Source organism: Akebia trifoliata, chromosome 13, assembly GCF_017979445.1.
Source record: "Akebia trifoliata isolate Shusen 1 chromosome 13, ASM1797944v1, whole genome shotgun sequence".
In the NCBI taxonomy this organism is placed as follows: domain Eukaryota; kingdom Viridiplantae; phylum Streptophyta; class Magnoliopsida; order Ranunculales; family Lardizabalaceae; genus Akebia; species Akebia trifoliata.
Window position 1 is genome coordinate 5313409 of NC_141387.1, and position 27167 is coordinate 5340575.

Consider the following 27167-nt stretch of genomic DNA (forward strand, 5'->3'; position numbering starts at 1 on the left):
TGGAATGGGACGTAGTATGTGAAACGTATTCATTTTAATAATTGTGGAGATCGAAGAAATATTTAAAATTTTCTTGAATTGTGACTTACGTAGCATGTGTTGAGGTGTTGGAGGAGGATTGTAATTCTCCACCCTTGGTGCCTACGATCTGAACTCTTTTAATGAGAGCACAAAAGTTGGAGTCACCATATATAAATGCCTTCACTCATATATAAATTAAGAGTATTGTTGGAGTGACCTCAAGATTGTTCCTCATATTGCACATCCTGATGTGCACTGGTTGAGCCAAGATTTTGCCCATGTGGGGGTAATCAAGAGTAGAAATTTTTTGTGGGGATAACAAAAAGTGGGAAAAAAATATCTATGGGGGCAATAGTGACAAATTTCTTTATCTGTCACCAAAATCTATTGCAATAACTCACTAATTCATAGACATAAATGCTTTTTCTATTGTAAAATATGTAGAGTTTTGTAAAATAATATTCTATGAAAAATGTTGAAGATGACTGACTGGTTTTACAAACAAAAATTAAAGATGTTTTATTACAAGCCGAATGTTGGGTAGAATATAGCCATAAATTTATAAATGAAAATAAGATAACTTCTAATTTTAAAAAAAAAATGAATAACTTATATCTTTAGTAGAACAAATTGTAACTAAGTTGATATTTTGTAGATTATATGTTAATTTTTTTAAATGAAAAAAAAGCTTTTGTAGTGATTTGAAATAGTTTTTTCTCAGTCAATTTTTTGGAACCACAACCATTGGGTACTCGTGTTTCTTGGCAATTTGGTTCTATTTATCTTACAACCACAATTAGAATCGAAAAACTTAAAAATAAAAAAATTAAATGATTATGGTTATAAGTACCTTGGGAACCGTACTGGTTCTCTTATTTAATAGTGGTTATCATTGTAAGTTCTCTTATTTAATGAAAAAATTAATTAATACACTCACTCCTAGGGGTTCCAATCTAAATAGTTCCTATCTTTTGGGGGTAGGTTGATAGTCAATTTAGTAAACTTTTTATGCATATCTAAAAGGTCACTCAACCCCATCTTTCTCCTTATAATATTTTTGGAGTACCCCAACTGCTCTTTTCTCATCTTCTTCCCATGCATAAGTTTTTCACTGGCAATTGTATATGTTTCCAATGATTTTTTTATCAAGTATAATGTCATAGTCTTAATTTTAAACATTTAATTAGATGTATTTCTCGATTTATTTCAACAATCTATAACAAAAAATGACGAACAAAACTTTTAATTTTTGAAGATTTTATCGTAACTTTTGATTCAAGTGTCTGTTTCACAATCATACACAATCAAGTTTAATGATTTTATGAAAAAGGCTGGCATCATTCCTCAACTAACTAGGGCTAGTAAAATAAAATATAGTAATCTTTGGACATATTACCATAACCAATGGGGGAATTTGTTATCAATGTGTAGACCATAGGTTGGTTTACTATTAGCTAGTCGATAAAGGAAACGATATAAATTAAGTGCGTTTTGTTAAATAATTAATGTAAAGTGTGTGTATAATACAAGGGTATTTACAAAAAATATCAAGAAATGGGATCAAAATAGTCTTTTTTATCCGTATTCATATTCCTGCTTTCTACAAATGCAATGCCAAAACGAAGTTTGTGATGCTTCAAATTTTGATCCATATTCATTTCCTCATTTTTGGAAGCTCACCAAAACATGGTGATTTATCCCAAAATGGTTTTCTAGAATCTAACCCCCGAATGATCATACCTTATTAATCACTTACTATATTTCTAACAAACATGATAATGATTATGTTGATACCATGAAAAAATTAACAATTATATGGTTGCTTAATTCATGAAAAAAACAAATCTATCTAATCAAATCTAATCTAAGAAGAAAAACAAAATATTCTAATCAAAGTCTTCAATGAATTCTCCAATTCTTATCTTATTTTTCATATACCATTATACTAGATGTACTATGTTTGGTACCATTACATCATGATCTAGGGATATAAGTCCGTTAAGTAACAGTTTTTAGTGTCTCTACGTAGAGAGAAGCAAAAGCATCCATTTCAAGCTTGTTAAGAACAATGCCAAACTCCAAGCCATCTTCTCCATCTCTTCTCTCACTAAGTGATATGGCTCCTGTGGTTCCTCCTGTGTCAATTGAAATCACCTCCACCTTTTTGGGCCTTCCCCACCCAAAATCGGTCTCGTAAACTGCCAATTTCGGTGACCCAGCAACGGAGAAAATTTTTCCTGAAGCCAATGAAAAATATTTAACAAACAAATTATGTGCTTCTCTTAACACTCCTTCATTCATCCTTTGAATCACATTTGCAATCGATTTTGTTGCAACAGCTATCCCATCTTCTCCAATCATATCTTTCCTCTTTACATCTACGAAGGTAGGCATCAAGCAATTACCAAAATATGTGATAGGCAAAGGAGGGTCTAGGCGAGCCGTGCAATCCATCGTAAAACCAAAATGTAGCAGTTCCTTAACATTTTCTTCATCTCTACGAGCTTTAACCAAGCAAACCCACACATAGGCGCATGTTAGCACAAATTTTGATAAAAGAGATGTGGGTAATAAGACCTGTTAGAGAAAAAGTAGTAAGAACTAGAAAGAATAATAGAAATGCAACAAGAGATGTCAAATTGGAGGCATATGTTCATTGTCTTTTAAGAAATTATTGGCTTCCTACTCAAGTTTGAATTCAAATTTGCAAAAAGATATCTGGTGGGACTGTCTTTTAAAGAATATAAAATCTGGATCTAACAAACAAATATCAAAATGCCCAATTTCTCAAAATTCCATTAAACCCACCTAGGGCTGTAACCTGGACGGATTGTCATGAACTCAACCCAATTAATGGCTGAGCCTGGGTTGAGTTATGTAGAAAATGGGTTGAGGTTAGGTTGGAAGATCACAACCTGACCTCAATTCAAGTTGAGAAGTTACATACTAATTTATGTGGAGGATAATTCTCGGAGTTATCGACACGTGGCTTCCAAGAGGAAGTAGTTACTGACCCACCGAGTTATGTAAGAAATGCACTGAGCTTAATGCATAGGTCAAACTTCTAAAGTGTTGACGTGATAGAAGTGATAACCCTATCCCTGACGGGACAGATGTGACAACTCACAGCCTAACAGATCGGTTGTAGTTACCTCAGACCTACTAGGGTAATTGTAGCAAATCCTACAATTGACAGGTCAGAGAGCAGGTTAACCACTTTAAGAGAGATCACTGAGAATATCTTGAAAAATCTATCAATCAGGACCCCTATAAATACCAGGTTGCAACTCATGTCAAAGATTAAAAAAAATCTTCTTTGAGAATTCTTTATTAGTTCGGCACTAATTCTAACTTGATCGTTGGAGTGGTCCTATTGTAGGCCACCCACCGAACTAAGAGACCTCAAGGGAGATCTTGAGGTAGAGTGAAAAACAATCTCTACAATATATAAATATTTTTATATTAATTATTTATTGTTAAAGTATATTTTAGTTATTTCTCCGTATAAATAAGGAAAGGGTGGGAGTTTTTTTTTTTTGTTTTTTTTATTTGAGTCCATTGCTGCATATATATATATATATATATAGTAAACATGAATTCCTTGAAGATGAAAAGTAATTTAATTAAAACTAATACACAATTACAGATGGAAGGTCGGTCAGGTCAATTATGTATCTTGAGGGAAAGTTGAATTATAAAATAGTACTCTTCAATTAATGGTAGTGACATTAAGGACTAAGGGATGCATCATCTAAAATTCCTAAAATTACCTAATTCGGCCAAACCCGAGCTCAACCTGATTTTAGATGTTCAAGATAGGGTTGAGCCTGGGTTCACCCTCCAACATGCCAAGGTTGCAGGCCTAAACCCACCAAGAAAAAAAGATCCAATAGAAATTTGTGATTTTATGTCTCCGAAACTAGTAATATTTATATTATATATTTAAAAAATATATATAAACATAACGAGACCTGCTTGCTCATCTCCAGTCGAGCCACTACCCATTGCTTGAGCCTCTCAATATCAGCACGACTCATCATGAATGTGGCTCGAACCCGATCCACTGGAGCTTCATGGGCGTTCATTAAGAAGTGGAAGCATTTTTGAGAAATTTGTATTTGCTCCAAATTTTTCAAGTAAATCATCTCAAGCCCATCTGGATCCTTCACCACTGTCCTATCAAAGAACGGAAGCGATTCGAAAATCAAAGATGCATCTCCTCCTGATCTACAAACCGACGCCCAGGATTTGATAAAGTGGTTCGATGTTCGACCATCGGCAACCACATGATTAATGGTGATTCCAACACAAATCCCAGAGTTTGGAAACAAAGTTATTTGTAAGGCCAGTAGAGGAACTCGGTCGTCGGACGGTAGTGGTAACTGGGGAACAAGATGATAGAAATCATGGTTGTTTCTTGGGTGATCACCTATGAGATGATTGAAATCGTGGGTTGACTCGGCCACTGTTAAAGGGACAGAGTCACCATCTTTGTAGATGAGTTGGGGGAGAGTGGAGTTGAGAGGCCAAGTGAGGTTTCCAAGGAGTGGGTAGAAGTGTTGGAGAGTCAGTGAGAGAGAGTGTTTGAGGTTAGGAAGGATGGAGTTCATGAAATGGGTTATAGAGTGGTGTGATTGGTAGAAGAAGAGGCGTTGGACAGGTGGGATGCAAAGCCATGATAGGTCAAAGAAGGTGAGAGGGAGAGCTGTATGAGGGATCAAAGCTTCTGATGGAGGAGAGACTTGACACTGTTCAAGTACCTTTGCCGCCATGTGAGAGAGAGAGAGAGATTGTGTGTTTGTTGGGTGCCAGTGTGCGTCGGTCGGTGGCTGTGAGAGAGGAAAGTTTTCTAACCACACATCGATAAAACATGATCCAATGCTATAGTAGTAACAAGTGGACGTGACTGGTTCAAAATTTCAGTACAACCATTTTTTTTTTTTTTTTTTTTGTAACCGAGGGAGTATCCCATCAACACTCTCACGTAAGCGTGACGGACTAATCTCCCTTGGGGGCCCCGCATGACCAACCCCATACGAGATTTAAGGGGACTAACCCAGACCCATTTAAGTGCCACACAAGGTGGTGGGAAGGGGATTCGAAGACAAGACCTGGGGAGCACACCCAGTCTTACCATCAAACCCAACCCCGGTTCCTCGTATCATGCGTCACACCTTAATATATGGCAGAATGCTAACAGTTATTTCTGATGCATGTCACGTCAAGTCTAGCGCGGGTAATTTTGTCAATTGCTTAATACACACGGAGTCATGTGATTTGTGAACAGGGGCAGAGTCAAGATTTTCTTATAATGGGGGCAAACTATGATTAGGTGTATAATTGAAGAACATGAATAGACGGAGGTGAGGGTGTGGGGGCGAAATTTGGAGGGGTATGAGGGTGTGGGGGCAAATGGGAAGAGAGGTGAGGGAGTGGGGACAAATGGGGTATGTAATTAGTTTAAATTATAGGAGTGTCTCAAAGTTCTGTGGGGACAATTGCCCCACCAGCTCCTTACTAACTCCGCCCTAGTTGTGAATCCAGTGACTCACTTGACTCACTAAAGTGGATAGATTTTAAAATCGTAGATCCTTCCACTTCAAAATACATTATTTTCTCGAGATACACTTTTTTTTAAGAAGTGCAATCGTGTTTCCCGATGAAAAAACATAGTGTTGTGAAATTTTTACATCGATAAATTGATTGAGTATGCCACCTGCAAGTCATTCGATGAACATTCAAATTGAATTTTTTAAATAATATTTTAATTATTTAAAATTATTTTTATATTTTAATATATTTAATATATATATATAGATTAAATTAGTTGATGATGATTATAATACTTATCTTCATCATCATCATCATCATCACCTATCTGAATTAAAAATCACTAGTTTTAGGAACAAGTAAATAAGGAATTTTTTTTTTCATTGTTATATAAGAAATGACTATAGTCAAGAGGTATGTCATTAATTTTAAAACAAAGGATTACTTCAAATGTTCTCAAATAATCACTGTGAAGGTCATTTTTGTGATTGACCTCGAGATCTAATTTTTAACAAGATCATTCATCAATAAATCATAGAGATCATGAAACAAATAATGGAAAAGAGAAAGAACAAAAAGGTTTTTTACGTGGTTCGGCAAACGTGCCTACGTCTACGGGCTCAAGGAGCCGTTTCACTATATATCTCAAATTTACATAGCTTCCTTTTCCTTTCTCCATCTTTCCTCTTCCCTCTTTTACAATAGCCTCCAGGTTTTTAAATAGAGAAACCTTAATTAGAATCTTAATCCTAATTAATTACAATTGACCACCTTATCCCTTATCTAAAATATCAATTATATAACAAGGAGATTAATCTTTTTAAATTTGAAATATTTCCTAATAAGATAAAACTCTCTTTAAATAATGCCACGTGTCCACCTCGAGATGCGTATTGATGGTGCAAATGGACAATCAGGATAGGAGACAATTTTAGCCCTCTACATAGTCCCTTCTCGAAGGTGGAGATCGATGTATTGAGATCTGCCTTCGAGAAATACTTCTGACCTAAGTGAACTCCATCCCTGATTTTTAAATTAGTATGACTATTGTTCCCCCGAACCTATTTTTTACAAACTTGATTGAACTCACATAATAAGTAAATGCTTCAATAATATAATTGACTGCAAGTTGGTCTTGATTTTCATAATGAGTCAAAATTTTGACAAGTGATAGAAGAACCAAACAAAATCCCAGATCAGACTTGGATCCCAAAATGATCCAAGACTTTAATAAATAAGAAAAAAATCGATCGAAGTCCCAGATCGGACTTGGATCCCAAAATGATCCAAAACTTTAATAAAAAATCACATAATCGATCGAAATCCCAAATCGAACTTGGATCCCAACATGATCCAAGACTTAGATAAATAACCATAAAATCGATCGAAATCCCAGATCGGACTTGGATTCCAAAATGATCAAAGACTTTGATAAATAATAGAACAATCGACCATATTAGATTTCGCATATCTCACCTCATAGAGTGACGCTCGGGTCCTCACACGTCCGTGAGGAACCGACCTTATTAGAGTTTCGTGTCACTCACCTCATAGAGTAACACACGGGTACACAGAGGGAACCGACCTTATTAGAGTTTCGTGACACTCACCTCATAGACTGACCCACGGGTCTGTAGAGGGAATCGACCTTCTCACCTTATAAAAATTTGTTAAATTGACTTGAAAAACTTGAACCAACAGAAATTACAACGTTCATAAAATATAATCATTTTATCTTGGTGGGTTAGAATTATGGGTTGAACCTCCCACCTCAACAGAGTCCTTAAACTCAATCAAATTGGGTACGAGGTTAGCCCCCATACTACTTTTAAATCGAGTCTCCTCAAGTAATAAATTAAGTCACATGGGACCCTTATTACGAGCTCGAACTAAATCCCCAATTATACAACAATAAATTAAATTATAAATTAAGCTACTTAACTCGGTGGAGTTTGTAGACTCGACCGAGTTAGACATATAATTAATCCCAAAAATTTTCTTCTGTCAAATCAACCAAACAAACAAATTGGAATCAAACTAGGCCCCCAAACATCAGCCCCCATGTTAATTTTAAGATGAGTTAACTTATGTAATAAATAGGGTCACATAGGACCCTTAATTATGGGTATAACCCGAGCCCACAAAATAGAATTTGGCTAAGCAAGAGCGCATGAAACCCTAAGTTCTAAATTGTAAATCTTATGGTGTAATAAGAACCTCTCCAAGTCTAATGTGTGCTAAGAGAAGCCTTGAGTCATTCACTCAATCTAGTCTTAGTCATCAATTGAATGTGCACTTTTTTTTTCTTGGGTAACTCACATTACATAAGGTTTTCTTGATTTGACCTTCTCAATACCAAAATAAACCAACTCCCTAGTGTACAAAAGACAATACCCCAAGCTTTACTGTCACACATTCAACCATTTCATTATTTTCCATGAATGTGAGAAATAAAATTTTCTTATGCATCCAGCATGATGTATATGCTAATCACATAATTTAAACCCAATTCCCATTATCATAATTTAGGTTATCTTAACTTTTAATGCATCAATGTTTACCTTTTACTAAGAAGAAGCTTCAATGTACATTTAAAAAATGATGAACATATGAGGTAACAAAATCTTTATAAAAGATTAAAGTAAAATACTGGTGAAATCACAACTCATGTGATACTTTCTTGAGAACACGTACCTGCTGTTATTAGGGCACTTCCTAACAAAATCAAAGCCTTTTTCAATAACATACCTTTATCAAGGGGAGTCTGACAATATCAAAGCTTCTAAACCTTCTCAATGCCTCCCTACTACATGTTTATGTGACGGTGTTAATACCCACAATTCAATTAGATCCGTCACTGCCCCATTTACCGATCACAAAAAGTAATCTTGTTTATGTAGGGTTTTGCTTCCAACAGCCACACAAACCTGATTTTATTCGTATAACAGCTGATTATTGATGATGCTCTAAACTTGTTCCATTGCTGATTCGTTGCATTGTTCCTACCAATCTTCACCTTTCAATTGAATAATCAATGATCCACTCTTTGAAAAAGTTTGCTCAAACCCAAACTTGTTAATTGTTGAACTATCACTCGAGGTTTTCCCCTTTCTTGATTGAGATATCGACCATTCCACGTGATTTTTCATAGTTTTATGTTCGTTATTCCACGAACGGCGCCAATTGTGGAGGTCATTTTTGTGATTGACCTCAAAATCTAATTTTTAACAAGATTATTCATCAATAAATCATAGAGATCATGAAAAAAATAACGGAAAAGAGAAATAACAAAAATGTTTTTTACGTGATTTGGCAAACGTGTCTACGTCCACAGGCTCAGGGAGCCATTTCACTATATATCTCAGATTTACATAGCCTCCTTTTCCCTTCTCCATCTTTCCTCCTCCCTTTTTACAATAGCCTCCAGATTTTTAAATAGAGAAATCCTAATTAGAATCTTAACCCTAATTAATTACAATTGACCACCATACTTCTTATCTAAAATATCAATTATATAACAAGGAGAATAATCCTTTTAAATTTGAAATCTTTCCTAATAAGATAGAACTCTCTTTAAATGATGCCACATGTCCACCTTGAGATGCGTATTGATGGTGCGAATGGACGATCCGGATAGAAGACAATTTTAGCCCTCCACAATCACGTTTCTATAAATCTCAAAATTCGTTGAAAGGGTAATTACGATATTTTAGCTTCAAAAATCCTTTTTAGACTAATATTTAATAAAATGAGGATTAAAGAATCCATATTTTTTTAGTAGGGACTTTTTGGTACATATAGAAGGAAATAATTACATAATCATCTAAGTCATACACGTGTCCAAGTCGATTAAATAGTACTATACGCAAATCAGCATACAGGCACTACGCTTCAGCAAGACAAATCAAAGCAAAGATTTTCCTAATCCGACTAAAAAGGTAGTTCAACACTGAATAAGACCTGATTTGCCAAGTGTCTGTTTCACAACCATACATAATCAAATTTAATGATCTTATGAAAACGGAGGGCATAATTCCTCAACTAAATATAGCAAGTAAAATAAAATATAGTAATCTTTGGACATATGACCATAACAAATGAGGGGCATTTGTTATCAAGGAAACAATATAAATTAATTGCGTTTTGATAAATAATTAATGTAAAGTTTGTGTATCATACAAGGGTACTTTAAAAAAATAACAAGAAATGGGATCAAAATAGTATTTTTTTTTTTATCTGTATTCATACTCTTGCTTCCTACAAATGCAATGCCAAAACGAAGTTCGCGATGCTTCTAATTTTGATCCATATTGTGGAAAGTTGGAAGTGTTAAACAATCCAAAAAACACACAAAGAAAAAAGAAAATGCTACTATGTCATTGATTCTACGTAATGCTATTGAATGCAAAAAGATAATTTAACATAAACACAAAGAGACTATATATAGGTTAAGTCAAAGGAGATTGAAAAGACTATTCTACCCTTAATAAACAATAAATCAAAAATAACCCTATATTTCTTAACATCTCCCCTCAAACTCAGGATGTGGCAGCTACAAGCATCGAGAGTTTACCAACTAGAAAATGAAAATGGGAAATAGAATGCTACTTGGTAAAGAAATCTGCAAGCTGCAAAGAAGAAGAAACAAAGGGCAAAGTAATGGTGCCATGCTTGAGATGATGACGAGTGAGGTGACAATCGATCTCAATGTGTTTAGTTCGTTCATGAAAAATCGAGTTGTGAGCAATCTGAATAGAACTCTGGTTGTCACAATACATAGGAGTGGGATGGGAAAGAGAAACTCCCATATCTGCAAGTAACCAACGTAACCAAACAATCTCTTTGGTAGTAGATGTCATAGCACGGTATTCTACTTCAGTTGAAGATTGAGAAACAATAGATTGTTTCTGGCTTTTCCACGAAATAAGATAATCACCCAAAAAGATATAGAAATCAGTAACAGACTTGCGATCTGTGGGATTGCTACCATGATCAGCATCAGAGTATGCACGCAGCTCAAAGGAAGAAGTGGATGAAAGTAAAAGACTCTAAAATATTGTACCTTGAAGATACCGCAAAATACGAAGAACAGCTGCCCAATGAACTTTAGTAGGAGAAGCAACAAACTGACTAACAACATGAACAACATATTCAATATCTGGACGAGTAATAGTGAGATATACCAAGCTCCCAACAATAGTACGGTATAAAGTAGGATCTGATAAAGGTAAACCATAAGAAAAAGAATACTTTGCGTTAACCTCAATAGGAGTATCAATAGTCTTATTATCTGTAAGTCTAGCCCGCTCAAGAATATCTGCAACATATTTCGACTGAGAAAAAAGATAACCTCTGGGTAAGCAAGCTACCTCAATGCCCAAGAAATATCGTAGAGAACCCAAATCTTTCATTTCAAACTATCTAGTTAACTCTGTCTTCAAAACTGAAATACCATATCATCACCAGTAATAATCATGTCATCAACCTATAAAGATAGAATGATACGACCTGCATCAGTGCAATTAATAAAAAGAGTAGAATCATGACTACTAGAAGCAAATCCAAGGGAAGAGATCACAACAGAAATTTTTTTGGATCTGTATGTTTTTTGCCCCGAACCCCTGCAAGGGCGCGCTGCCCCCTGCAACCCCCTGCCAACTCACCGCGGAGTTGGATCTGCGAAAACTGTGTGTAAGATCAAACCTCGTTCCATAAACGCTCTGATACCATGTTAAACAATCCAAAAAACACACAAAGAAAAAAGAAAAGGCTACTATTTCATTGATTCTACGTAATGCTATTGAATACAAAAAGATAATTTAACCTAAACACAAAGAGACTATATATAGGTTAAGTCAAAGGAAATTGAAAAGACTATTCTACCCTTAATAAAAAATAAATAAAAAATAACCCTATATTTCTTAACAGGAAAATCACCAAAATAGGGTGATTTGTCCCAAATGGTTTTTTGGAATCTAACCCCCAAATGATCATACCTTATTAATCACTTACTATGTTTCTAACGAACATAGTAATGATGATGTTGATACCATGAAAAAATAACAATTATGTACTTGCTTTATTCATGAAAAAAAAAATCTATCTAATCAAATCTAATCTAAGAAGAAAAACAAAATATTCTAATCAAAGTCTTCAACGAATTTTTCAATTCTTATCTTATTTTTCATGTACCGTAATACTAGGTTTACCATCTTTGGTACCATTACATCATGATCTAGGGATAGAAGTACGTTAAGAAACAAATTTTAGTGTCTCTACAAAGAGAGAAGCAAAAGCAGCCATTTCAAGTTTGTTAAGAACAATGCCAATCTCCAAGCCCTCTTCTCCATCTCTTCTCTCACTAAGAGATATGGCTCCCATGGTTCCTCCTGTGTCAATTGAAATCACCTCCACCTTTTTGGGCCTTCCCCACCCGAAATCGGTCTTGTAAACTGCCAATTTCGGTGACCCAGCAATGGACATAACACATTCTGAATCCAATGAGAAAAGTTTAACCAACACGTTATGTGCTTCTCTTAACACTCCTTCATTCATCCTTTGAATCACGTTTGCAATTGATTCTATTGCAACAGCTATCCCATCTTCTCCAATCATATCTTTCCTCTTTACATCTACATAACTAGGCATCAAGCAATTGCCAAAATATGTGATAGGCAAAGGAGGGTCTAGGCGAGCCGTGCAATCCATCATAAAACCTAAATGTAGCCATTCCTTGACATTTTCTCCATCTCTTCGAGCTTTAACCAAGCAAACCCACACATAGGCGCATGTTAGCACAAATTTTGATAAACGAGATGTGGGTAATAAGACCTGCTAGAGAAAAAGTTGTCAAGGATCCAAATGAATAATAGAAATGTAACAAGAGAAGTCAAATTGGAGGGATATATTCATTGCATTTTAAGAAATTATTGGCTTCCTACTCAAGTTTGAATTCAAATTTGCAAAAAGAGGCCTAGTTGGACTATCTTTTAAAGAATATAAAATTGTATTTAACAAACAAATATCAAAATGCCCAATTTCTTAAAATTCCATTTAACCCACTTAGGGGTGTAACCTGGACGAATTGGCCTGAACTCAACCCGATTAATAGGTGACCCTAGGTTGAGTTATGTAGAAAATGAGTTGAGGCTAAGGTGCTGTTTGTTAAACTGAAAAAAATAAGTGTTGAATAGCATTAAGCGCTGAAACTTATAAGCGCTAAATTTAAGTGCTGAAAAAGTTGTTTGTTTAAATGCTGAATCATGTTTGTTACACATTGCTGAAACTGATAAATTGTCTTTGTTACCCTTACAATCATATTATACATTGTTTACATGTTTCAAATGCTTATTTATTATCAAACACAATAAAATATATTATTTCTTATAAAATTAAAATACAATTTATTTTTAAATAATAAATAATACTCAAATAATATTCAATTTATAAATAATAATTTCTATTTCTAAAAACCCACAAATTTCAAATTAAAAATAATAATGTCATACAAGCCACCAAAATTTGAAATCAACTTTAAAAGAACTTAATTTTGGATGAATAATTTTCGATGGAAATGAAGGATGTGTAATTATTAAAGCACCCTATGAATTAATAAGGACAACCCACATTATAGCCATTTTTTATTTTGTTTTATATGGGTTAAAATTTTTGGAATGAGAAAATTTTTAGTGAGGATGGTTTATATGGTCTAGAGATCATCCTCACCAAAAATCAGTCTATTTTGAAACTTCTAACTCGATAAAAATAGTTTTTTTTTTTTAAAGGTACAATTTTCGGTTCTTGAATTTGTTTTGATAGGGTTAGAAGTTTCAAAATGTGCTGATTTTTTATGAAGATGATCTCCTCATTGTAGAGATCATCCTCACCAAAAATCAACTCATTCCAAAATTTTTAACCCATATAAGACAAAATAATTTAGTTATGGTGTGGGTTTATTAATTTGTGAGGTGTTTATATACTTATCATGGGATATAAGAGGTAATATCCTTTTAAGAATAAGGGCATACTTGTCCATGTTCAAAAAAACAAAGGGCATACTTGTCCGTGTTGAAAAAAGCGAAGTGCTTACCGCTTCAGCACTTTTTTTCAGCATCAAAATAATGCTGAATTTTTTTCACTTATTTTCAGCAATAAGCACGAGTAAACAAACGCGCTATTTTGACAAAAGTGCTGAATTTAATTTTTTTCAGCAATAAGCACTGAAATATAGCGCAAACAAACACCACCTAAGTTGGAAGATCTCAACCTGATCTCAATTCGATTTGAGGGTTCAACCCGATCCCAAAGCTATAGGGTAATATATAAATATTTTTATTTTTATATTAATTATTTATTTTTAAAGTATTTTTTAGTTATTTATTCTTATAAATAAGAGAGGAGGGGGGGGGGAGTTTTTTTTTTTTTTTTTTACTTTTCCTTTTATTTGAGTCCATTGCTGCATATGTTTATATATAGTAAGCATAGATTCATTGAAGATGAAAAATAATTTAATTAAGACTAATGATTTTGTAACGCAAAAAGCTCAAGATACCCAACTGCATTGATAGGTTGGTCGGGTCAGTTGTGTATCCAGAGGGAAAGAATCTACTGTAGTTGCACAAAAATTAAAAGGCTTTAGGTACACAACTGCAAACGACAGATTGGTCAGGTCAGTTGTGTATCCCAAGAGAAAGAATCTACGATTCTTTACTCATGCCACGTCCGTAGGTTGTTTCAGTCACTTTGTCAAATTGAGTAATAAAATCAATCATCTTTAATTAATGGTATTGACATTAAGGACTAAGGAGTGAAAGGGATGCATCATCCTAAAACTCCCTAAATTACCTAATTCAACCTAAAAGGAGCTCAACCTGATTTTAGAAATTCAATATAGTGTTGAGCTTGGGTAGATGAGCTTCTCCCAATGGTCGAGTCGAGTTGAACATGGATTGATCCCGGGTTCACCCTCCAACAAGCCAAGGTTGGAGCCCTAAACCCACTAAGAAAAAAAAAATCCAGTAGAAATTTATGATTTTATGTCTCCGAAACTAGTAATATTTATATTATATATTAAAAAAATATATACATAACGAAACCTGCTTGCTCATCTCCAGTCGAGCCACTACCCATTGCTTGAGCCTCTCAATATCGGCACGACTCATCACGAATGTGGCTCGAACCCGATCCACTGGAACTTCATTGGCGTTCATTATGAAGTGGAAGCATTTTTGAGAAACTTGTATTTTCTCCAAATTTTTCAAGTAAATCATCTCAAGCCCATCTGGGTCCTTTATCACTGTCCTATCAAAGAACGGAAGCGATTCGACAATGAAAGCTGTATCTCCTCCTGATCTACAAACCGACGCCCAAGATTTGATGAAGTGGTTCGATGTTCGACCATCCGCAACCACATGATTAATGGTAATTCCAACACAAATCCCAGAGTTTGGAAACAAAGTTATCTGTAGGGCTAGTAGAGGAACTCGTTCATTGGACATTATTGGTAATTTGGCAACAAGATGATAGAAATCATGATTGTTTCTTGGGTTGTTACCTATGAGATAGTTGAAATCGTGAGTTGATTCGGATATGGTTAGAGGGACAGAGTCACCATGTTTGTAGATGAGATGGGGGAGAGTGGAGTTGAGAGGCCAAGTGAGGTTTCCAAGGAGTGGGTAGAAGTGTTGGAGAGTGAGTGAGAGAGAGTGTTTGAGGTTGGGAAGGATGGAGTTCATGAAATGGGTTATAGAGTGGTGTGATTGGTAGAAGAAGAGGCGTTGGACAGGTGGGATGCAAAGCCATGGTAGGTCAAAGAAGGTGAGAGGGAGAGGTGTCTGAGGGATCAAAGCTTCTGATGGTGGAGAGATTTGACACTGTTCAAGAACCTTTACCGCCATGAGAGAGAGAGAGAGAGAGAGCGTTTGTTGCGTGCTAGTGTGCGTGGCTCGGTGGTTGTGAGGGAGGAAAGTTTTGTTGTCAATTGTGTAATACACGCGGAGACATGTGATTTGTAGATCCAGTAAGCAAACGATTTCTTTTTCTTTCCTTGATAAGGAAAGATTCCTGACTGCATTTTCTTAATTTTAATTTTAAATTTAGGAGTTTGGGAATTTTTAAAATTAAAACTTTTCATAAGATCTGGAAATAATTTTTTTTTTTTTTTTATCTAAGGTTTTCATGAAATCTGTGGTGTTGAATTGCAAATCAAATAGGGATAATGACCGTGAGGAATTTTTTGTTGAGAATATATATCGATTAGTCCCCTAGAAAAGAATATAGACTATTTAAGTCTTATTTAATAAAATATTCACCTATTAAGGATCTTTTAAATATATTTTTAAGAAAATACCTTAAATATTTTTTTAATAATTTTATAAGGTGGTTTAATCTAAAAATATAACGAGTCAAATAAAAAACTTGATCAATTTATTTGATTATTAATATTTTTGTCAAAATAAAAAATAAATATTTCTATTTATTAAAATCTATTTATAAATTCAATATAATTTTATTTGACTCATTTAAGTAAACGTGCTAATTTTTTAGTTGAATCAATTCGATGAACAATTAAGTTGAATTTTTAAATAATATTTTAATTATTTAAAATTATTTATATATTTTAATAAATCTAATATACATAGATCAAATTAATTGATGATGATAATCAGACTTATCTCCATCATCATCATCATCATCATCTATGTGAGTTAAAAATCACTAATTTAGCGGATTTCTCAAGATCGTCGCCTAAAAAAGGAAAAACCCTGATTCGCAGTCAGGATCCATAAATAGCACAATAAGCATTGGTGAAAGGATCTTTTAGCTAATTGGTGGTCTAATCAGTTCTTTAGATTATTCCCCTGTTTGTCAAACTTGAGTATCAGAGCGATTTTAACAGGTACCACGCTGGTAAGAGGAGGGACATAACAGGAGTGACTTCAGATTAGTGTGGCAGAGTACATCAACGTTGTCCACCGGATTCTAACGACAAAATACATATTTTCAAAAATTACGTTTTTAGGGTCATTGTCCCAATAGAATAAAAAATATTACTCAAATCCACTCAACTGAAATGGAATGTGCACAAAACCTCAAAAAAAATATACAGTTTTGCATTCCCTATCATTTGAGTTTTTTTTTTTGAGTCTTGATAATCTGACTTCCGTATGTGGCATACTCAAAATACTCTCCCGACGTGACATGTGCTAGAACAATAGAGTGTATGCCTTGGGATACACACTTCCATATCCCCATAAATATATGTAGTTATGTATCCCGAGGATTAAATATTTATTGTTCTAATGCACGCCATGTCAGGAGAGTATTTTGAGTATACCATGTGGAGATTCAAAAAATCATGACTCATATTTTAGAGAGATTTACCAACCAGATCTATTGCAATTTATTACAAAAACTCTGTTACTTTATAAGTTTGTTACCGCACAAATGTTTATTTTATGAATCAAGCTAGCATGACTAGCTTAGTAAGATTTCAAATCTTACTATGGGTCGTTAGCCCACATAGATTATCAAATCGACAGTCCAACAATATAAACTTCTAGATTTCATGGAAAACATCATATTAAAAGGAAAAAAATTCAAAAAAAAATATATCATTTTTAAGCTTGATCCAAGGTGTTGAGACTAGAAGGCTACTGAACTCCCAAATTTATAACTAGAATTCGAAGGTGAAAATTAACATTTTTTTTCGAATTATTTTTCTTCAAAGTTCTTAGAATTATGACATTTATAATCATGTGCCATCAGATCATGTTTATCAATGCACTAATTGATGCAGTTAGAATCCACACCAAAGTATGTTATGTAACAAATTAACTCATCAATTTGAATTTTATGATGCGGATCCCCACTTCAAGGTTTGTCAGGTAAGAAACTTGATAAAATTATTAATTTCATATTTTGTCAATTCCGAGATATATGTTTGAGTGTCAGATCAATTTATCATTGAAGACTGATGAAGACTCTGCTAAAGCTGCTCAATTGCATGTGCCTCAACAAAAACCTCTAATGTGTGTACACAAAGCTTAAAAGGTAATGGGACCACTTAAGATTATTCCCCAACACTTAGATGATTGATAGGTCAACCCTTAGTAATTAGGGAAACTCTTTCCTCAACCTATTCTCTCATTGAAATTTTTAGGAATTGAAAATGATCACAGAGGGGAGATTAGAGATTTAACCACCCTAAAATCATTTTCTGTCTTTAATGTCATTTTGGTGGTATTATCTAGCATACCTTCGAACCGTTTTGACATTGACTTTCCCGAAAGTTCGATTTGACCAAAATAGGCAAAAAGGGTATTTTGATCATTTCATAAAATTATTTCATGATCCACCTCTTAGTGGAAATTTGTGGACGTTCTACATAATAAGATCTATCAGATCTCTGAACGTTATGTGAAACGGAGTTACCATTTGAAAGTTATGCCCAAAATAACCCCCAATGGTATTTATGTAATTTACCCGATGACACTGTTTACCAAAATCGGTCGCACCGGCAGCAACAACCAAATAGAACTGGTAAGAGACTTTTAAAAATCGGTTCCATTGTTATAGTCGTTGAGAATTCGAAAATGACATTAAAAAGTGATTTTTGACTCATTTCTCATATGATTCCTCCTCTAGAGAAAACCCACACCTCATTTACATTTTCCCATGCCTTTTCCAGCTTAAATAGACTCTACACTTAGTTGAATAACTTTTAACCCAATCTTTTCAATGGTGAACCTCTTCATCCAACATCCACGTTTGTGTACACATTAGTGAATCCAAAAAAGTTTGGAGCATATATTTAAAGTAATGAATACATAAAGATGAAGATGACTCTCTGAAGGACGTGAAGAACTCAAGCAACATTTTGGCATATCGATTTATTAAGTCTAGTTCTTATGAGTATTTCTTTTGTTAAATTTTTTTTCTATAACAAAAGAGGTTCTTAGTTCCATCCCAAAATTAAGTTCTTAAAAAGATTTGAGAATTATACTCAAAAGAATAAGGTTATAAGTTTTTTCAAAGAATAAAACTTAGAGTTTGAATGAGGTGCTATCTCATTTGAACAAATCGGTTTAGGGATTCTACCGATAGAAATTTTTATTTCGAGAGAAAGTTATTCTCTCTATCTTAAGGTTTAGAATTATCCTAGGCTTAAAATTTTTCTGTAAAATTTCGAGGTGAACCATAAACCTCTATTTTGACAGTGGAATCCAAAACCCAAGAGTAGAGTACTTAATAGTGAATGTAGGCAACTTGCCGAACCACTACTTTCTTATGAGTATGCAATATGCCTGAATTTACATGAATACCATGACATGCATATCCAACATTAAATAAATTGTCGACTTCATGAGTATGCGTAATATGTCATGTTCTAACTCAAATTAAATTAATCTTGTGCATCTCCATCATCGTTGCATTATCAAGCCATAATTTAACTTCAAAGGGTGACATTAAAATTGAAATTTTAATTTACCTATTCACCCCTCCTCTAAGTTTAAACACGATACAAAATCCATAATTTCAAAAATAAGGTTTCTTATAGTTGTCAGAAATCCAAATGAGTTTTTGTAATAAAAATTGGAAGTAAGTAAATCTCTCTTTTTTTGTTCAATTTAACATACTCTCTCCAAAATGATCATTCATCTTGACATGAAAATTTTTAATCTACCTTGATGTTGAAATCTTCTCTTATGGAGAAATAAAGGAAAATGCTTTGGTTGCCCTCATCATCACCATTATCATTATCAATTTGTGGCTTCCAAAAAAAAAAAAAAAATTGATTTGATTAGGAAAAAAAATTAAGAACTTGGAAGATTAAAAAATTCAAAAAAAAAACTTTTTAATTAATTTTCTCAGTTGAATTTTAGATTTAAATTTTGGAGTTTGGTAGACATTCTTTTTCAACACTTTCGATCAAGCTTAAAATATATATAGTAAGATTTTAAATCTTACCAAGTTAGTCATGTTAGCCAGTAAAGTAAGGGAGTTTTTGTAATAAAATTTCGACAGTAAATCTGTCATAAAGTAAAGAATAAACTCTTCTCTCAGGATATACATGCGTATCCCGAGGAAAAAATTTATGATCCTACCACATGCTATTACGGGAGAGTATATCTATGGAGGAAGTCCGAAAATCACGACTCAAAAGTAAAAGAGTCGTAGGTACGAAAAAACCATCACGAAACTCATTGATTCTTCCGACAACATGATTTTTTTCACGTGCTTTGCAAAAGTTTCATTCTCTGACCAATAATTGTAAAGTTGAATTGATCAGATGAGACCCAAACAACCCGTTAACTTGTAAGTCGACCAATAATTGTAAATTGTAGATGTAGATGGAAAATACTAGTCCCTCTATCAAACAAACCGTTAACTTGTAAATGGATCAGGTGAGACCCAAAATCCGATCCATAACTAAACTAACCAAGTCCCAATCTTATAGAGTCCCAGTCCAAAAAAATATGAGAAATTAAGGAAATTATATTTTATGTTTTGTTTCAATAAATGAAAATTATTTATATTTTGTATATTAAATGGGATTTGATCAGATCCGATTGTTATTGGATCGGATTTGGATTTTAATATTGAGACCAATAAAAAATTCTAATCCAATGAGAGTTTGATCAGATTCTTATCGATCAGTTAATTTGAATCGATTATTAGTGGATTGATCCCAAGTCGACTAGATAATTTAGTGTCGATAAAGACTCTTATAAACTTACCATGAAGACACAATAGAAGAGGGACATGATTCTAGGGTAGCATCTTTAATGGTCTACAACTTGATACAAAAGGTCGTGAGATGTATCAAAAAACTTAGTCGTACAATCGATGGGCTTGTAGTCTTGTACTTGGTTTCAGCTCTCTCCAATAAAGACACTTAAATTGGAACAAAAATTGATATATTTTAGTCCCTAGAATATAAAAGATCCTATTTGGGCTAGTTGTGATTGAATTTTGATCGGATTGGATCTTTATCAAATCGCTATATTAGGATCCAAACCCAATTTTATATACAAAAACTAAACCAACATCATCATTTAAATAAAATGCACAATATACACCATGTGAAAATTGAAAATTTTGACACAAAGAATTTGATAGGCCAAAGCTCACAAATTTTAGAAACTAAAGTTTGACGGCCCATGACTTTTGAAATTTTTTATGTTTCCCAATTCGACGGTTTACAACCATCAAATCTCTGTCATCCTCCATTAATTTGACGGTTTCAATCCGTTGAAAAAAAATATTTGACAATGAAAAATTTGACGTCTTAGTCCATTGAATTTTGTGAAATTCAACAGCCTTGGGTTGTCAAATATAGGTTTTTTATCATTGTGATAACTTTATACTTTCTCATATTTTATCGGATCAAGTCCGTATCAATTAGCCATTGTTGATTCAAACAATCCAATAATTATTGGTTCAAATCCTTATTGGAGTCTATGATTCTTGATCTAAACTTGAAATTATAGATTGAAACTCAAATTTCAAGTTTGATCTAATCGATTCACCACCCTGGTTCAAGAACCTAAAGAATGCATACATGCGTCTTCTTTGCCAAAATTTTCATTAATTTATATTAGTTATTTATTTTAGAAAAAAAAATGAAAGTATCCCTTCTTTGCTTTGTTTTTATCATCTTTCATTTATGGGAAATGTTATCACCCAATATCTCACAGGGACGTTAGCTTTTTCCACTATATTTTTTTTAATAATATCCCTACCTATTTTATTTTTTAATGAAAAAGATAGGGGTGTGTTAGTTTTTACATAATAAATATTTATTTGCATTAATTGTCAAAACATCTATTGAAAATAATATATTTAAATCTAAAGACTAAAAGTCCTTAATATTTATTATATAAAAGACAAAATGGGTATTTGTAGGTGGAGGAAAAATTGGACTATTTAAAGGTGTTGAGATGGGCCCTGCATATTGACTTATCTAAGACGATTGGTTTGATATTTTAATAATATTACTTTGAACCATATGGTTTTGTATTTTTCTTTGAAAAAAATATTTTTTTTTAAGATTTATTTAATATCTAACTACGATCTTGGGACTTAGCAATATATATTTGATAATCGGGTATCCCTGTAGATAGCGGACTAGCCCAGTATCTTTGCCCAATCCATAGACCATGGTTTTGTCCAAGGACTTGGCCTGGGGAACATACAAAGCCGCACATCACATGCACCAATTAAATGAGGGGTGCACCTCACATGCACCAATTAATGCTCATGCTGGATATCAAATTCACGACCTACGAGCATTAAATTTAGCCTAGGACTAGTCCTTGGGGTAGTCATTATTATTAGGGAGGGGTCCCTTCACCCCCAACTTATTAATGAAAGAACAATCCTCAAATATTCATCGAGGTAGGGTATAGCCATAAATTTATAAAAGAAAATACGATAGCTTTTAATTTTTGAAAAAAAAAATGGATAACTTATATCTTTAGTAGAACAAATTATAACTAAGTTGATATTTTGTAGATTATATGTTAATTTTTTTAAAGGAAAAAAAAAAAAGGTTTTGTAGTGATTTGAAATCATATTTTCTCATTCAATTCTTTGGAACCACAACCATTGGGTACTCGTGTTTCTTGGTGATTTTGGTTCCATTTATCTTAGAATAAGAATTAGATCGATAAAAATCAAAAACCAAAAAAATTAAATGGTTACGGTTATAAGTACCTTAGGAACCTGACCGGTTCACTTATTTAATAGTGGGTTGTCAAGTGAAGTTCTCTTACTTAATGAAAAAAAATAATTAATAGACTCAATCGTACGGTTTCCAATGTAAATAGTTCCTATCTTTTGGTGGTAGGTCGATAGTCCATTTGGTAGACTTTTTATACATATCTAAACGGTCTCTCAACCCCATCTTTTTCCTTATAATATTTTTGGAGTACCCCAACTACTCTTTTCTCATCTTCTTCCCATACATAAGTTTTTCACCGGCAATTGTAAATGTTTCCAATGATTTTTTAATAAGTATGACATCATAGTCCTAATTTTGAACATTTAGATGTATTTCTTGATTTATTTCAATGATCTATAATAAAAAAAAAATGATCAACAAAACTTTTAATATTTGAAGAAAAAAATAACTTTTGATTCAAGTGTTTATTTCACAATCATACACAATCAAATTTAATGATTTTAAGAAAAAAGCGGGCATCATTCCTCAACTAAATAGAGCAAGTAAAATAAAATATAATAATCTTTGGACATATTACCATAACAAATGGGAGCATTTGTTATCAATGTGTAAACCCTAGGGTGGTTTACTATTAGGTAGTTGATAAAGGAAACGATATAAATTAAGTGTGTTTCGTTAAATAATTTAAGTGTATGTATGATACAAGGGTATGTTTTTTTAAAATAACGAGAAATGGGATCAAAATAGTCTTTTTTATCTGCATTCATACACCTGCTTCCTACAAATGCAATCCGAAACGAAGGTCGTGATGCTACTAATTTTGATCCATATTTGTCTCCTCATTTTAGTGGAAAGTTGGAAGCTCACCAAAATATGGTGACTTATCCCAAAAATGGTTTTTTGGAATCTAACCCCCAAATGATCATAGCTTATTAATCACTTATATGTTTCTAATAAAATGGTAATGATGATGTTGATACCATGAAAAAATTAACACTTATACTTGCTTTATTCATGTAAAAAAAATTCTATCTAATCAAAATCTAATCTAAGAAGAAAAACAAAATATTCTTATCAAAGTCCTCAACGAGTTCTCCAATTCTTATCTTATTTTTCATGTAACCATAATACTAGGTTTACCATCTTTGGTACCATTACATCATGATCTAGGGATATAAGTACGTTAAGAAACAATTTTTAGTGTCTCTACAAAGAGAGAAGCAAAAGCATCCATTTCAAGCTTGTTAAGAACAATGCCAACCTCCAAGCCATCTTCTCCATCTCTTCTCTCGCTAAGAGATATGGCTCCTGTGGTTCCTCCTGTGTCAATTGAAATCACTTCCACCTTTTTGGGCCTTCCCCACCCAAAATCGGTCTCGTAAACTGCCAATTTTGGTGACCCAGCAATGGACAAAATTTGTTCTGAACCCAATGAAAAATATTTAACCAACAAATTTTGTGCATCTCTCAATACTACTTCATTCATCCTTTGAACCTCATTTCCAATTGATTCTGCTGCAATAGCTATCCCATCTTCTCCAATTATATCTTTCGTTTTTACATTTAAAATACAAGCCATCAAGCAATTACCAAAATATGTGATAGGCAAAGGAGGGTCTAGGCGAGCCGTGCAATCCACCGGAAAAAGTAAATGTAGCCATTCCTTGACATTTTCTTCATCTCTTCGAGCTTTAACCAAGCAAACCCACAGATAGGCGTATGTTAGCACAAATTTTGATAAACGAGATGTGGGTAATAAGACCTGTTAGAGAAAAAGTAGTCAAGAATCCAAAAGAATAATGGAAATGAAACAAGACATGAGAAATTGGAGGCATATATTCATTGCCTTAAAAGAAATTATTAACTTCCTACTCAAGTTTGAATTCAAATTTGCAAAAAGAGGCCTAGTGGGACTATCTTTGAAAGAACATAAAATTTGGATCTAACAAACAAATATCAAAATGCCCAATTTCTTAAAATTCCATTTAACCCACCTAGGGTTGTAACCTGGACGGATTGGCCTGAACTCAACCCGATTAATGAGCAAGCCTGCGTTGAGTTATGTAGAAAATGAGTTGAGGCTAGGTTGGAAGATCTCAACCTGACCTCAATTCGAGTTGAGAAGTTACATACTAATATATAAATAATTTTATATTAATATTTATTTATTTTAAAGTATATTTTAATTATTTCTTCCTATAAATAAGGGGAGGGGGGGAGGTTTTTTATTTTGAAATTTTCTTTCTATTTGAGTTCATTGCCGCATATGTTTATATATAGCATGTATAGATTCCTTGAAGATGAAAATTAAGTTAATTTAGACTAATGATTTTGTAACTCAACAGGACAGTATGACTCAAAAACTCATCTACATGTCATGCAAAGAATAAAAAGCTTGAGATACACAATTACAGATGGCAGGTCGGTCAGGTCAGTTGTGTATCGCGAGGGAAAAAATCTACGATTCTTTGATTCTTTGCCCATGCCACGTTGGTGAGTTTTTAAGTCACTCTGTCAAGTAGTTGAGTTATAGAATAGCACTCTTTAATTAATGGCAGTGACATTAAAGACGAAGGAGTAAAGGGATGCACCATCGTAAAACTCTCAAAATTACTTAACTCGACCAAACCCGAGCTCAACTGATTTTAGAAGTTCAAGATAGGGTTGAGCCTGGGTTCACGCTCCAACATTGCCAAGGTTCCAGCCTTAAACCCAACAAGAAGAAAAGACAAAAAAAAAAAATCCAATAGAAATTTATGATTTTATGTCACGGAAACTGGTAATATTTATATTATAACGAGACCTGCTTGCTCATCTCCAGTCGAGCCACTACCCATTGCTTGAGCTTCTCAATATCGGCACGACTCATCACGAATGTGGCTCGAACCCGATCCACTGGAGCTTCATGGGCGTTCATTAAGAAGTGGAAGCATTTTTGAGAAATTTGTATTTGCTCCAAATTTTTCAAGTAAATCATCTCAAGCCCATCGGGGTCCTTTATCACTGTCCTATCAAAGAACGGAAGCGATTCGACAATGAAAGCTGTATCTCCTCCTGATCTACAAACCGACGCCCAAGATTTGATGAAGTGGTTCGACGTTCGACCATCCGCAACCACATGATTAATGGTGATTCCAACACAAATCCCAGAGTTTGGAAACAAAGTTATCTGTAGGGCTAGTAGAGGAACTCGTTCATTGGACATTATTGGTAATTGGGGAACAAGATGATAGAAATCATGATTGTTTCTTGGGTGATCTCCTATGAGATGATTGAAATCGTGAGTTGACTCGGCCACTGTTAAAGGGACTGAGTCACCATCTTTGTAGATGAGTTGGGGGAGAGCTGAATATAGAGGCCAAGTGAGATTTCCAAGGAGTGGGTAGAAGTGTTGGAGAGTGAGTGAGAGAGAGTGTTTGAGGTTGGGAAGGATGGAGTTCATGAAATGGGTAATAGAGTGGTGTGATTGGTAGAAGAAGAGACGCTGGACAGGTGGGAGGCGAAGCCATGGTATATCAAAGAAGGTGAGAGGGAGAGGTGTTTGAGGGATCAAAGCTTCTGATGGTGGAGTGATTTGGCACTCCTCAAGTACCTTTGCCGCCATGAGAGAGAGAGAGAGAGAGAGAGAGATTGTGTGTTTGTTGTGTGCCAGTGTGCGTCGCTCGGTGGCTGTGAGAGAGGAAAGTTTTCTAACCACACATCGATAAAACATGATCCAATGCTATGGCACTAATACTAACAAGTGGGCGTGGCGTGACTTTGACGGGTGGTTCCACTTCAAAATTTTGGTACAACCATTTTTTAGTTTCTGGTAACAAAAAAAAACTGCTCCTAAGATTGCTCTTGCGGGAGTAATATTTATCGTAAAAAACGGCTCCTAATAATTTTTGTGCCCCTCATATATTTATGAAATTTCACACATGCCCCTTCTTTAATTACAGGAATTCATCATCTTCTCCATTAATCCCTCTCTTCTCCAATTTTCATTTCTAAATGCTTTGACTTCCATCGTCAGAAATGTTATCTTTATTTTGAAATAAAATTGAAATCGATGACGAATAGGTCCTTCGATGAAATCCCAACTGCATTGGATCAATATTCTACTAATAGAATATCAAACCCCCAAACGTGTTTTCCAACACATTATCTCTATCAATCATAGAAATTAAAGATGTGTTCCATAGCAATCAATTTCTTTCAAAATTTCCCTTTGAACTTCCAACTAATTTTATTTGGACATTTCAGATTTGAATTAATTTGTTCGAATTTAGAAATAATAACTTTGGAGGAATAAATCCCCTAGCCTCGAGAACAGCGACATAGGTTGGAAGATCGTCCGATATCTCATACGATCAGGTAGTTCAGGTTTTTACCAAGTCATCATAAAATCAAAAAACAATCATGAAGAAGGAAATCACAGAGGACGAAGCACGCAGATCCCTTGATCTTCAGGATTTGAGCGTAATATCCTAGGAAAATTCCTACTATCAAGGGATTCGACATTTTCTTATCCAAAACAGAAAGAAGATGAAATTGGAAACTCTTTCTCTATAAAGAGAGGAGGATAGTCATAACGAAACGTACGCAACTAGACCTCATAAACTGAAAGTTTTGTTGAATAACTTGTGAAATTTAATTTAGGCATTGGAGACTCTGTGTATTAGGGAACAGGGACGATCTAGAGGAGATTCAATTCACTAAGAATTTCAAATTCTTAAGTGATCACAAAAATCGTTACCACAATAACTAATTTGTTCGTCTTTGATTGTACTTTATTCCATGGAAATCAATTCATTTGAAACAAGTAATTGTTTTAAAATTTTCTAATTATTGCATCCATCACAATTAATTTCTTTAATAATCTCATATGTGCAAAACGCATATGCTATTTTCGTCTCTTTTGTCCCCCAAA

General features: G+C 34.1%; 3 protein-coding genes across 4 annotated transcripts; all 3 read right to left on the minus strand.

The window, feature by feature from the left end:
- Positions 1 to 1886: 1886 nt before the first annotated feature.
- LOC147387497 (coumaroyl-CoA:anthocyanidin 3-O-glucoside-6''-O-coumaroyltransferase 1-like) lies at positions 1887 to 4941 on the minus strand. The gene is made up of 2 exons (XM_086421344.1): positions 3993 to 4941; positions 1887 to 2598 (listed from the first exon to the last, which is right to left on the minus strand). Exons 1-2 carry the CDS (start codon positions 4791 to 4793, stop codon positions 2020 to 2022), a joined length of 1380 nt encoding a protein of 459 aa, XP_086277470.1. The 5' UTR covers positions 4794 to 4941; the 3' UTR covers positions 1887 to 2019.
- Positions 4942 to 11723: 6782 nt separating this feature from the next.
- Positions 11724 to 25959, minus strand: LOC147387498 (phenolic glucoside malonyltransferase 1-like). Of its 2 annotated transcripts, XM_086421001.1 has the most exons (3): positions 25866 to 25959; positions 14667 to 15467; positions 11724 to 12402 (listed from the first exon to the last, which is right to left on the minus strand). In XM_086421001.1, exons 2-3 carry the CDS (start codon positions 15465 to 15467, stop codon positions 11824 to 11826), a joined length of 1380 nt encoding a protein of 459 aa, XP_086277127.1. In that variant the 5' UTR covers positions 25866 to 25959; the 3' UTR covers positions 11724 to 11823. The 2 variants fall into 2 exon arrangements, with proteins under 2 accessions (XP_086277127.1, XP_086277128.1); XM_086421002.1 differs by lacking the exon at positions 25866 to 25959 and having other exon boundaries at positions 14667 to 15513.
- On the minus strand, positions 23324 to 25866 carry LOC147387499 (anthocyanin 5-aromatic acyltransferase-like). The gene is made up of 2 exons (XM_086421003.1): positions 25059 to 25866; positions 23324 to 24017 (listed from the first exon to the last, which is right to left on the minus strand). Exons 1-2 carry the CDS (start codon positions 25857 to 25859, stop codon positions 23439 to 23441), a joined length of 1380 nt encoding a protein of 459 aa, XP_086277129.1. The 5' UTR covers positions 25860 to 25866; the 3' UTR covers positions 23324 to 23438.
- Positions 25960 to 27167: the final 1208 nt, after the last annotated feature.